This window comes from Hyla sarda, chromosome 3 (genome assembly GCF_029499605.1).
Source record: "Hyla sarda isolate aHylSar1 chromosome 3, aHylSar1.hap1, whole genome shotgun sequence".
Classification (NCBI taxonomy): domain Eukaryota; kingdom Metazoa; phylum Chordata; class Amphibia; order Anura; family Hylidae; genus Hyla; species Hyla sarda.
The window spans coordinates 149,184,807-149,199,299 of record NC_079191.1 but is presented as its reverse complement, the minus strand read 5'-3'; the positions used below and the strand labels follow the sequence as shown (position 1 = coordinate 149,199,299).

The following is a 14,493-nucleotide window of genomic DNA, read 5'->3' as shown; positions in this document are numbered from 1 at the left end:
AACAGTTGCAACAAAATCAATACCCTAATACACTTTTACAAGACTCATTACACAAAGCTAGAACACAAGACAGAACACAATTTTTCAACAACAGCCCTATAAAACAAGACACTACACACCAAGCTAAACTAATACCATTCAATACATTACATCAACATATTAAAAAGATTGTCAACAAACACTGGCACCTATTAGTTAGACAAAACCATTGGCTCATCACTACCGTCAAAAGCTCCAGTCATATTTAAAAGCGCCAAATTTATGATAAAAAATTGCACCCACCACTAAACAGACCAGACCATTATCACATAAAACAATACAACCGACCCTTTCTGGACTTACAGGATTTTACAGATGCAATCAGTGAAACAATTGCAAAGTTAGAGTTCCCCCAAAAAAGACATAATAACATCTACCACGGACCATAAAACACATCCAATAAAAGAACTTCTAACTTGCAACACTAAAAACATCATTTATATTATCAAATGCCCCTGCAATAAACAATATATAGGTTGCACATCACGTACACTTAAAAAGAGGATAGCTGAACATTTTAAAAATATAAAAAGAGGATACAAGAAACACACACACTCTGCCCACTACAAGGAAACACACAACTGTCACATTAGAGGCACACAGTTTGCAGCCCTACAGTCAGTTCAACCAGACTGGAGAGGTGGCAATTTTATTTCAAAGATGTCAAGGATAGAGTCCAGATATATATACGAGATGGAAACTTTGGCCCCTAAAGGCTTAAACGCAGAACTGGAAATTTTCGGATTCATCTAAATAGAGCCCACACTAGCATGAGGAACCTAGTTTCCTGACTTCTCCGATTCTACAACCCATCCTCCTTTCACTTATTTCTACATCATTACTTTACATCGTCATCTTTCCACCGTACAGCTATAGTATCCCAATTTAGATCCATAAATTTTCTTTCCGTACTGTATATTTGTCTATTTACCGTATTTATCGGGGTATACCACGCACCGGCCTATAACACGCACCCTCATTTTACCAAGGATATTTGGGTAAAAAATTTTTACCCAAATATCCATGGTAAAATGAGGGTGCGTGTGTGTGTATACCCCGATATACCCCCAGGAAAGGCAGGGGGAGAGAGGCCGTCGCTGCCCGCTTCTTTCCCCCTGCCTTTCCTGGGGTCTAGAGCGCTGCTGTCGGCCCTTCTCACCCCCTGGCTATTGGCGCCGCTGCCCGTTCTGTCCCCCTGACTATCGGTGCCGGCGCCGATAGCCAGGGGGAGAGAAGCGGCGCCGACAGCCAGGGGGGAGAGAAGGGGCAGCGGCACCCATTGCCGGCGCCGCTGCCCCGTTGCCTCCCCCCCATCCCCGGTGGCATAATTACCTGAGTCGGGTCCGCGCTGCTGCAGGCCTCCGGCGTGCGTCCCCTGTGTCGTTGCTATGCACGGCGCGGCGCACTGACGTAATACTTCTGGCTCCTGCGGCGTTCTGCGCAATGACGGGTGACGTCCTCAACGCGGCGTCACCGTCAGTGCGCACAGTGACAGCTCAGGACGACGTCGCTGGAGCCAGATAAATAACCAATAACTTATACCGGAATATCGGTATAAGTTATCGCCTATCGGCCCTAGCCTCCACAGAGTATCGGCCCTACAAAATCGATATTGGTCGATCCCTAGTATTGGTCCACATTTGAGGGGCCTCCAGCACTGCAGAGCGCAGTCTCATGCCCCCACAGGATTACAATTAAGAGACTATCTATATCCCACTCACAATCTCTATCCCTGTGCCGTCAGGGTAGAGTGGGATGCACACAAGGAAACCCCAACCCCTTACCAACACGCTGCCGCATGCAGTATCCTGACCAGATACGAGCTATACAGAGACATTGCTACTCAGACTATTTGTAATCAACCATACAAGGCACAATCTCTGTGCATACATCTATAAGCGCTACAGACTATTTGCCACACTGGCAAATTTACCCTGTATATTCTATGTCTAATTTATTTTATGTCATTGTATGAATATTTTATACATTCACTACCTTGCTTATCGTGGGGAGTCCAATGTAAGGGCCCTACAAAGGACACCACAAGCACTATCACTGTAATAATTTGTTTTAAATTAATTCACTGGATCTACATAATTTTTTACATATATTTTATATACACCCATGTATTGGTGACAATCAAAGTGGAAAACCACACTTCAGGCTGATCCAACGTTGATGTAATGTCCTTAAAACAAGTCAAAATGAGGCTCAGTAGTGTGTGTGGCCTCCACGTGCCCGTATGACCTCCCTACAATGCCTGGGCATGCTCCTGATGAGGTGGCCTCCTCAGGGTGGTCTCCTCAGGCATGTCCTCCCAGACCTGGACTAAAGCATCCGCCAACTCCTGGACAGTCTGTGGTGCAACGTGATGGTGGATGGAGCGAGACATGATGTCCCAGATGTGCCCAGTTGGATTCAGGTCTGGGGAACGGGCGGGCCAGTCCATAGCATCAATACACGCCTCTTGCAGGAACTGCTGACACACTCCTTCACACTCCTTCTTGCATTGTCTTGCATTAGGAGGAACCCAGGGCCAACTGCACCAGTATATGGTCTCACAAGGGGTCTGAGGATCTCGGTACCTAATGGCAGTCAAGCTACCTCTTGCAAGCACAATGAGTGCTGTGTGGCCCCCCAAAAGAAATGCCACCCCACACCATTACTGACCCACCGCCAAACTGGTCATGCTGGGGGATGTTGCAGGCAGCAGAAAGTTCTCTTCGGCTCTCCAGACTCTGTCACGTCTGTCACATCTGCTCAGTGTAAACCTTCTTTCATCTGTGAAGAGAACAGGGCGCCAGTGGCGATCTTGGTGTTCTCTGGCAAATGCCGAACGTCCTGCACGGTGTTGGACTGTAAGCACAACCCCCACCTGTGGACATCGGGCCCTCATACCACCCTCATGGAGTCTGTTTCTGACAATTTGAGTGGACACATGCACATTTGTGGCCTGCTGGAGGTGATTTTGCAGGGCTTTGGCAGTGCTCCTCCGGCTCCTCCTTGCACAAAGGCGGAGGTAGCGGTCCTGCTACTGGGTTGTTGCCCTCCTGCGGCCTCCTCCGCATCTCCTGATGTACTGGCCTGTCTCTTGGTAGTGCCTTCATGCTCTGGACAGTACGCTGACAGATACAGCAAACCTTCTTGCCACAGCTTGCATTGATGTGCCATCCTGGATGAGCTGCACTACCTTAGCCACTTGTTTGGGTTGTAGAATCCGTATCATGCTACCACTAGATTGAAAGCACCGCCAGCATTCAAAAGTGACCAAAACATCAGCCAGGAAGCATAGGAATTGAGAAGTGGTCTGTGGTCACCACCTGCAGAACCACTCCTTTATTGGGGGTGTCTTGCTAATTGCCTATAATTTCCACCTGTTGTCTGTTCCATTTGCACAACAGCATGTGAAATTGATTGTCAATCAGTGTTGCTTCCTGAGTGGACAGTGTGATTTCACAGAAGTGTGATTGACTTGTAGTTACATTGTGGTGTTTAAGTGTTCCCTTTATTTTGAGCAGTGTATTTGTGTCAGTCTCTAATCCCTGATTCTTTTCACTGTAAAAGCCATGGGCATGTTACTTCAGAATTCCAAGCAAACCATGCTCTGGGTAGAGAGAAAGCTCCATGTGTTTGTGTAGTTTTCTGTTTCTAGTATTGAAATGCCCAATAATAAAAAATAAGGTGCGGTGTGCTAAAGAGTAAGCTTAAAACAGCATTCAGGACACCACATACAGAGTGCAGTGAGGTGTCTGGTTTGGGTGAACGGTGACCATAACAGTACAAGGTAATCCCAATACTTGACATTAGAATCCACCACCTTAGACTAAAGGTGCTTACATTCAGCTATGCTTTTCAGCAAAAAATGTAATTGGTGATGTCACAGTTGATATCTTAAAGGGGTATTCCAGGCAAAAACTTTTATTTTTATTTTTTTTATTATATATATCAACTGGCTCCGGAAAGTTAAACAGATTTGTAAATTACTTCTACTAAAAAATCTTAATCCTTCCAATAGTTATTAGCTTCTAAAGTTTTCTGTCTAACTGCTCAATGATGTCACGTCCCAGGAGCTGTGCATGATGGGAAAATATCCCCATAGGAACTGCACAGCTCCTGGGACGTGAGTCATCAGAAAGCAGTTAGACAGAAAACAGCAATTCAACTTCAGAAGCTAAAAACTATTGGAAGGATTAAGATTTTTTAATAGAAGTAATTTACAAATCTGGTTAACATCTGGTTGATATATAAAAAATTTTTTTGCCCTGGAATACCCCTTTAATATCAAACAGTGGACTCCTCCAACTCTCCAGCTCTCTGCATGCTATGACATCGCCTCTAAAGACATAAGGTGAATGCATCATTCCATGGAAATCTGTTCTTATAACAGATAAACTGCATGTAAGAGAGCCATAAACAGTTCTTATCAAAATATCATGCAATGTATATTTTTGAATGTTAACCTATTCACTGTCTAGTGTGTACAGTGATCGCTTTAACCTCTTATGTTTATACACATCATGGTGCCATTAAAGGGGTTATCCAGGAAAAAAACTTTTTTTTTTATATATATCAACTGGCTCCAGAAAGTTAAACAGATTTGTAAATTACTTCTATTAAAAAATCTTAATCCTTTCAGTACTTATGAGCTTCTGAAGTTAAGGTTGTTCTTTTCTGTCTAAGTGCTCTCTGATGACACGTCTCTCGGGAACCGCCCAGTTTAGAAGCAAATAGCAAACCTCTTCTAAACTGGGCGGTTCCCGAGACACGTGTCATCAGAGAGCACTTAGCCAGTAAAGAACAACCTTAACTTCAGAAGCTCATAAGTACTGAAAGGATTAAGATTTTTTAATAGAAGTAATTTACAAATCTGTTTATCTTTCTGGAGCCAGTTAATATATAAAAAAAAGTTTTTTCCTGCAATACCCCTTTAAAGGGGTTCTCCGGTGCTTACACATCTTATCCCCCTATCCAAAGGATAGGGAATAATATGCCTGACCGCGGGAGTCCCGCCGCTGGGGACCCCCGCGATCATGCACGAGGCACCCCCTTTGTAATCAGTCCCCGGAGCGTGTTAGCTAAGGGGCTGATTACGGGTGACTACAGGGCCGGCGGCATGTGATGTCACGCCTCCGCCCCCGTGTGACGTCACGCTCCACCCCTCAATGCAAGCCGACGAGAGGGGGCGTGATGTCACACGCCGCCGGCCTTGTAGTCTCCCATAACCAGACCCGGAGCTAACACGCTCCGGGGACTGATTACAAACAGGGTGCCGCGTGCATGATCGCGGGGGTCCCCAGCGGCGGGACTCCAGCGGTCAGGCATCTTTTATTCCCTATGCTTTGGATAGGGGATAAGATGTGTAAGCACCGGAGAACCCCTTTAAGGGTGTATGATGCAGCCCTTAGCTGATCGCAGAAGCTTGCATGTAGCGATCGCCATGACCAGCTACAGGGGTGTGGAAATTTAATAAAAAACGACTTGTCCACAGGACTAAAACGGAGCAAAATCTACTTGTCCCTTATGATGATCCACTTGTCCGGGCCAATTTTTGCTTTTACGCTCTCGTTTTTTCCTCCTTGCCCTATAATAGCCATAACTATAATGATACCTTTTTAATTTTTCAATAACATATTCTCCAAAACAATATATATATATATATATATATATATATATATATATATATATATATATATATATATATACGGTGAAGTGAAATTGAAATAGTAAAAGATAACTTTGCAAATTTGGTGGTTTTCTTTTCTCCGCCATTTACCTTGTTGTTGAGCTAACATGTTATTTTGATACTTTAGGCCGGCCTGATTACAATAATACCAGATTTGTATAGTTTCCGTCATGTTTTACAAATTTTTAAAACAAATTCAGAACTTTTTCGAATTTCAATTGCCATTTTTTGACCCCTTATATTTTATTTTTATTTTATTTTTATTTTATTGGCTGCCCGGGCTTGCTGGGAGTTGTAGTTTTGAAACCTCTGGAGGTCCGCACTTTGAAGACCACTGAGGGCGGAGAGTTCACAAGAGGATGATGAAGGGGGGGGGGGGGTGGGGTTGATGACAAGGGGATGATGACATGGGGATGATGAAGGGGGGTGGGGATGATGAAGGGGGGTGTGGGATGATGACAGGCGGTGATGATGAAGGGGGGATGATGACAGGCGGTGATGATGTATTTCCCACCCTAGGCTTATACTCAAGTCAATTTTCCTGGGATTTTGGGGTGAAATTAGGGGCCTCGGCTTATATTCGGGTCGGCTTATACACGAGTATATACGGTATTATAAAAATTGCAATTCTGTGGTTTGGTATCTTTTTTTTTTACATTTACGTCATTTACTGTACGGGATACATAATGTTATATTTAATAGTTCGTACAATTACACACGCAGCGAAACTAAATGTTTTTTTTTTATCTTTACTTTTTTTATATTGGAAAAGGGGGTGATTGATCTGAACTTTTAACATGGAAGGGGTTTATTAAAACTTTTTTTTTTTTTCTTTTTTACACTTTATTAGACTTTTAGGAGGAATCATTAGATTCCTCATACAGATCAATAGAGTTCTGTTGAACTCCATTGATCTGTGTGCTCTACGATCCATTGATAGAGCCTAGTCCAGCTAGGCTCTATCAATGACAGATCCACACCAGGGAACAGAGGTAAGCCCTCCGGCTACCTCTACGTTGGATCTAGATTTGACAGCGGTGATCTAAAGGGTTAATAGCCAGCCGCATGCTGGCTATTAGCGGCGGTGTGAGGTGGAAATTTGGGGAGGAGCAGTCGCAAGTCTACACGAGTCACAAATTTCCACCTCACAGTGGCCCCCGGCTACTGAGAACAGCCAGGGGCTGCAGAGTATGGAGCAGGAGTCGGGAGCTTGCTCCATACAGGCTGTTGAGCGCCACCGTGCTTGTCAAGTCCGGCCCTGCTTGCCCGAAGTCGGGCTAAGGGCTGGAAAAATTCACCTGCCCGGCGCCCGGAACTGCATGTCCCGGGTGTCAGGTGATAGGAATTCCACATCCCTGAGGTATTAACCCTGTAGATCTAAAGGAACATTCAAATGGCCCCTGCTGGTCTAGTGGGGTGGATCACAGCGAGATGGCTGGGGTAACCCACTGTTGAGGTAGCGGGTGGGCTTACCTTTCCTACCTGACCATCTTTGTCTCAGCTATTGATAGAGTCTATTGAACTGCGTTGATCTGTATAGAGAATCCAATGATTCCTCCAAAAAGTCCCCTAATTATTAAAATATTAATAATGGTTTAGCACACATACATAACCCCTTCTTTTCCCTTCCATTTTCCAAATATATACTTAAAGATAATATAAATAAGAGATGTGGAAATTCAAAAAGAAAAACTACTTGTCCAAGGGACTAAAACAGAGCAGTCTACTTGTCCCTCATGTCGATCCTCTTGTGCTAGTACACAATATAATTTTAACCAAAATAGCATGTAAATACGGTCTTTATTACTTCATTTATTTAGTTTTTGCAATTTCGTTCCCCCCCCCCCCCTTCTTGCCCTATTATACCCATAATTTGTCCACCTACAGAACCATATGAGGGCTCATTTTTGCCGGACCAATTGTACTTTGTAATGACATCTTTCATTTTTCCAAAATACATGGTCCAAAATAAAAAATTAGATGTGAAATAAAAAAAAATGCAGTTTTGCAAATTAAGTTATTTTTTTTTTTATTTTTTTTTATTTTTTTTTTTAAATATATATGCCGTTAACCTTGTGGTAAAGCTTATTTTGATACTTTAGGTCGGCCTGATTACAGCAATACCAAATTTGTTTAGTTTGTCATGTTTTATTTATTTAAAAAAAAACTTTTTTTAATTGCCATTTTCTGCACCATAATCTGTTTGGATTGGTACCATTTTTGTATTGATTGGACTTTTTGGTCGCTTTTTACTTCATTTTGGCAGCTGCCGGGCATGGAGCGGGCACAATTAAGGATATCACTCCTTACACCCTGGGCGCCAGCATATTAACCCCTTAAGGAGCCAGCCCATTGTCACCTTAAGGACCCAATCATATTGTGCACATCTGACCACTGTCACTTTAAGCATTAATAACTCTGGGATGCTTTTACTTTTCAGAGAATCTGTCTGGAATTGAAGGCCATGTGCGTTTACAAAGCCCCCCATGGTGCCAGAACAATGGATCCAGCCCCACATGTGACCCCATTTTGTAAACTACACCCCTCACGGAATTTAATAAGGGGTGCAGTGAGCATTTACACCCCACTGGCATTTGACAGATCTTTGGAACAGTGGGCTGTGCAAATGAAAAATTTAATTTTTTCATTTTCACGGGCCACTGTTCCAAAAATCTGCCAAACACCTCACATTCCGTGAGGGGTGTAGTTTACAAAATGAGGTCACATGTGGGGGTGGTCCATTGTTCTGGCACCATGGGGGCTTTGTAAACGCACATGGCCTTCAATTCCAGACAGATTCTCTTTCCATCCACTTATGTAGTATGTTCTTACTCAGAAGAAATGGGGGTTACAAATTTTGAGGGGCTTTTTTTCCCCCCTATTTTCCCTTGTGAAAATGAAAAATTTAGGGTAACACCAGAATTTTTTTTTTTTTTTACTTTTTCCCATCCAACTTTAACGAAAATTTGTCAAACACCTGTGTAGTTTTAAGGCTCACTATACCCCTTGTTACATTTTGTGAGGGGTGTAGTTTCCAAAATGGGGTCACATGTGGGTATTTTTTTGTTTTATGTCAGAACCGCTGTAAAATCTGCCTCAAATGTACATAGTGCGCTCTCACTACTGATCCTTGGTGTGTGTCCGCAGAGCATTTTACGCCCCATATATGGGGTATTTCTCTACACAGTAGAAATTGCGTTACAAATTTTGGGGGTCTTTTTTTTCTTTACCTCTTGTGAAAATAAAACGTATGGGGCAACACCAGTATGTTAGTGTAAAAATGTAAATTTTTTTTACACTAACAGGCTGGTGTAGACCCTAACTTTTCCTTTTTCATAAGGAGTAAAAGGAGGAAAAGCCCCCCCCCCCCCCCCCCCCCCCAAAATTTGTAACGCAATTTCTCCCGAGTACGGAAATACCCCATATGTGGCCCTAAACTGTTTCCTTGAAATACGACAGGGCTCCGAAGTGAGTGTCATGTGCATTTGAGGACTTAATTAGGGATTGCATAGGGGTGTTCTACGCCAATGATTCTCAAACAGGGTGCCTCCAGCTGTTGATAAACTCCCAGCATGTCTGGACAGTCAGTGGCTGTCCGGAAATGCTGGGAGTTGTTGTTTTGCAACAGCTGGAGGCTCTGCTTTAGAAACACTGCTGTACCATACGTTGTTCATTTTTATTGGGGGACAGTGTAAGGGGGTGTATATGTAGTGTTTTTACCCTTTATTATGTTGTAGTGTTTTTAGGGTACATTCACATGGACGAAGGTTTACAGTGAGTTTCCCGCTAGGAGTTTGGAAGATGTGCCGCAGCTCAAACTTGAAGCAGGAAACTCGCTGTAAACCCGCCCATGTGAATGTACCCTGTACATTCACATGGGGGGGGCAAATCTCCAGCTGTTGTAAAACTACAGCTCCCAGCATGCACTGACAGACCGTGCATGCTGGGAGTTGTACTTTTGCAACAGCTGGAGGCACACTGGTTGGAAAACCTTCAGTTGGGTTCTGTTACCTAACTCTGTATTTACCAACCAGTGTGCCTCCAGTTGTTGCTAAACTACAACTCCAACTTGTACTGATCGCCGAAGGGCATGCTGGGAGATGTAGTTATACAACAGCTGGAGGAACACAACTACAACTCCCAACATGGCAAGACAGCTGTTTGCTGTTCGTGCATGCTGGGAGTTCTAGTTTTGCAAGATCTAGAGGGCCACAGTTTAGAGACCACTGCACTGTGATCTCCAAACTGTAGCCCTCCAGCTGTTGTAAAACTACAAATCCCAGCATGCCCAAACAGCTGTCTGGGCATGCTGGGAGTTGTAGTTTTGCACATCCTGAGGGCTACAGTTTAGAGACCACTGTATGGTGGTCTCCAAACTGTAGCCCTCCAGATGTTGCTAGGCAACTCACCGGCTTCCGTAGTCACAGGATCGCCGCACCAGGGAGAGGATCACCGACCGACCAATAGGAGGGGTAGCACCCCTGCCACCTTACTCCTATCCCTTCAGGGGAATCGTGGGTGTCTTAGACAGCCCGATCCCCCTTATTTTCCAGGTCACCGGAGACCCGTATGACCCAGAATCGCCGCAGATCTCTGGTCTCAATTGAGTCTCTGGACCCCCCAGGGGTTTGCATGGGATGCCTGCTGAATGATTTCAACAGGCATGGTCACAGATTGGAGACCACTGTTACAGTGGTGCCCAAACGGTAGCCCTCCAGATGTTGCCAAACTACAACTCTCAGCATGCCTAGACTGTCCAGGCATGCTGGTTGTTGTAGTTCTGTAACATCTGTCCCTTCAGATTTTGCAATTTTCATGACATTTTTGAAAATTGCTGCTCTACTTTGAAGCCCTCTAATTTTTTCAAAAAGTAAAAATATGTCCATTTTATGATGCCAACATAAAGGGGACATATTGTATTTGTGAATAAAAATAAGATGTATTTTGAATATCCATTTTCCTTAAAAGTAGAGAGCTTCAAAGTTAGAAAAATGCTAAATTTTCATGAAATTATGGGATTTTCACCAAAAAAGGATGCAAGTAATGATGAAAATTTACCACCAAAATAAAGTAGAATGTCACGAAAAAACTATCTCAGAATGAGAATATTCGGTAAAAGCGTTTTAGTTATTAATGCTTAAAGTGACAGTGGCCAGAATTGCGAAAAAGGGCTCTACCTTAAGGTGAAAAAGGGCTGCGTCCTTAAGGGGTTAAAGGTCCGGCCCTGCTTGCCAGAAACATGAAAAATGTATCTGCCCCGGGCATGTCCCGGGCGTCAGATGATAGGATGTCCACATCATTGAATTAACATATTTGGTATTGCTGAGTGCATTATTGTACAAACTCTATGGCTCTCCCATAGAGGAGATTGCGGGGGGCCCAGCGCTCCGATCCCCCGCAATCTAAAATGTATCGCCTATCTGCAGGATAAGTTTTTATCCATTAGACTACTCCTTGTAAGGGATTAAATGGCTTGCATATATGTTGGCTTCTATGTACACTTATGGCTGAATTCAACCTGTGCAAAGATTTGCATTGCATTAATTTTAACATGTACTTAAAAGTGAAGAACATTCATAGGGAGCATATTCTAACAAAAGTTGCATGACAAGTGCGAAGTCGGTGAGTGAAGCATTCTACAGCACTCTTCTCCCTGCTCATTTTCCTGATTGGTTGGGGTCTTTGTGCTGAGTCTACCCCCAATCAAAACTTTTGGCATGGGATGCTTTAACTAGGAGCAATTTTTATTATTATAATTTTTTTTTTCTTATTGCATTGAGACTTTCTCGTTTAGAGATTTCTAAGGGCAAGTGTTCTTGGCAAAGCCACCTGTGCAACTCCTGCATTACCTATATAGTCTCCCTAAACTGACCTTCAGGCTCCTGCACACTTAGGGTAGTTAATTCTTTCCTACAAGCAATGTTTCAAGGGGGAAAACTTCTGTACCTTCTTAGTCCAATGAATATGACACTTGTCTGAATAAAGTTTATGCATCTCTATAGGGGTATTAGTCCTGTATAAAAATGGATCTGTTACGTGTGCATGAGTCCAAATTGAGTACTATAGAGAAATATGCCTCCTGATGTGTTTATTGATTTTAATGTTGTTTCAGTGACATTTCTTGCTTTGCAAAGCTGATATGTAACATGAGTACACTGATAGTACAGTGCCACCCAGTGGCCAGATAATGAAAACAGCGATTTATCAATCTGTTCTGCAGTGCAAATAGTATAGGACACTAGGCAGTACTGGTGACCTCGGTAGCAGTTTTTATTTGCATTTGCTGCAATGTTGATATTGTGTTAGGATCAGATGTATAACAATTATATTCATATACATGTTATATATACATTTTAAATCCTTTATAATAAGAATACAAAAATACCATAGAACAATGAAACTATATTTTTTCTGCTTTCTGTTTGCCAGGTTGACAAGATATGCAAAGATGAGGAAGGACTTTTTTGGCCACTTGTTCTGTTGGCTCCTATTGCAGACAGTATAATGTGACATACGTTTAAATTTACTGATTTCACTTGATACATAGCGGATACTAACGCAGCATCTTGTTTGTTACATTTGTATGCTTCTAAGTTTATTTGGTGAAATCCAAGGATGTTCCTTTATATTTTGCATTAATTTAACAATCTTTTTTTTTTTCTTTTCTTGCAGATAACCACACTGACATGATGGAAGTCGATGGAGATGTAGAAATACCATCCAGCAAGGCAGTAGTTTTACGGGGTCATGAATCAGAAGTGTTTATCTGTGCCTGGAATCCAGTTAGTGATCTCCTAGCCTCAGGGTATTTTTTTTTTTTTTTATTTACAATTGCTACCTAAAATTCCCTTTCCTCACTGTCTTTCCCAAATCACAACAAAATTATCACCACAAAGGTGCCAGAACGGGAACCCCAAATTTTGGTCCTTTGTGTGCACTTCTCCTTTTACTGTCTATAGGAGTGAAGATGGCAATTTACAGCACACTTTACTGCTGCTCAGTTTTGTTGAGTCAAATCCCTGCATTTATATTTCTTTCTTATCTTGTGGACAACTCTGACAACCTCTTAAGGACGCAGGACGCATACCTGGTCGGTCCCGGTGGCTAATGATAGCTGGGACCCTGGGCTAATAGCATGCGGCACCGATCTTTCTGCCGCGCGCTATTAACCCTTTAGACGTGGCGATCAAAGTTGATCGCCGCTCCTAAAATGGAAAGTGAAAGCTTCCGGCAGCTTAGTCGAGCTGATGGGGACAATCGCGAAATCGCGATGTCCTGTTCAGCTAGCATGCGAGTGGAGGTCCCATCACCTTTCTCCGTCACGTCCGACTGCGATTGATTGCTCCAAGCCAGAGATACAGGCTTGAGTAATTGACCTCCTATAACACTGATCAATGCAAAGCTATGGCTTTGCAGGGATCAGTGTAAAAGATCAGTGTGTGCAGCGTTATAGGGGCTATAACACTGCAAAAAAAAAAGGTTATTGGGGTTATCCAGGAAAAAACTTTTTTTTATATATCAACTGGCTCCAGAAAGTTAAACAGATTTGTAAATTACTTCTATTAAAAATCTTAATCCTTTCAGTACTTATGAGCTTCTGAAGTTAAGGTTGCTCTTTTCTAAGTGCTCTCTGATGACACGTGTCTTGGGAACCGCCCAGTTTAGAAACGGATTGCTATGGGGATTTGCTTCTAAACTGGGCGGTTCTCGAGACAGGTGTCATCAGAGAGCACTTAGACAGAAATGAACAACCTTAACTTCAGAAGCTCAAAAGTACTGAAAGGATTAAGATTTTTCAATAGAAGTAATTTACAAATCTGTTTAACTTTCTGGAGCCAGTTGATATAAATAGATAGATAGATAGATAGATAGAGATATATATATATATCTCTATCGAAGTAAGTTTTTTCCTGGAATACCCCTTTAATAAAGGTAATTTTACCCCTTCCCTATTAAGTTAGAATCACCCCCCTTTTCCCATAAAAAAATAAAAGGGAAAATAAACAAATGTGGTATTGCCGAATTATAAAAATATTTTGTTAATTAAACCACACGGTCAATGGCGTACTCGGGGAAAAAAATTCCAAAGTCCAAAATAGTGTATTTTTGGTCACTTTTTAAATCATGAAAAAAAGCGATCAAAAAGTCCGATCAATACAACAAATGGTAACAATAAAACCTTCAGATCACGGCGCAAAAAATGAGCCCTCATCCTGGCCTGTATGCGGAAAAATAAAGTTATAGGGGTCAGAAGATGAGCATTTTTTACGTATAAATTTTCCTGCATGTAGTTATGATTTTTTTTTTTCTCAGTACGACAAAATCAAACCTATATACGTAGGGTATAATTTTAACTGTATGGGTCTACAGAATAAAGATAAGGTGTTATTTTTACCGAAAAATGCACTGCATAGAAATGGAAACCCTCAAAAGTTACAAAATGGCATTTTTTTTTCTTCAATGTTGTCGCACAATGAATTTTTTTCCATTTTTTTATTTATTTTTTTTAGTAAAATGACTGTCACTGCAAGGTAGAATTGGTGGCGCAAAAAAAATAAGCCATCATATGGAATTTTATGTGCAAAATTGAAAGCGTTGTGATTTTTAGAAGGTGATGAGGTAAAAATGAAAATGCAAAAAGTGGGAAAACCCTGCGTCCTTAAGGGTGTTAAATACTAGGTATTCTGTTGATGATTTTTCCATAACATTTGATCAAACTTGACAACATGGCTTTTTTTTCTTTTATAATAATTTTGAAACCAGTCTTGGCA

At 42.2% G+C, this 14,493-nt stretch overlaps 1 protein-coding gene across 3 annotated transcripts in view; it reads left to right on the top strand.

The window, feature by feature from the left end:
* The window catches only part of TBL1XR1 (TBL1X/Y related 1), a 165,845-nt gene that overhangs the window by 126,343 nt on the left and 25,009 nt on the right, over positions 1-14,493 (top strand). For all 3 annotated transcript variants that reach the window (XM_056565216.1, XM_056565218.1, XM_056565217.1), the window contains one exon: positions 12,395-12,527. In XM_056565216.1, the coding sequence (XP_056421191.1) occupies positions 12,395-12,527 (133 nt within the window). The remainder of the gene's footprint in view (positions 1-12,394; positions 12,528-14,493) is intronic.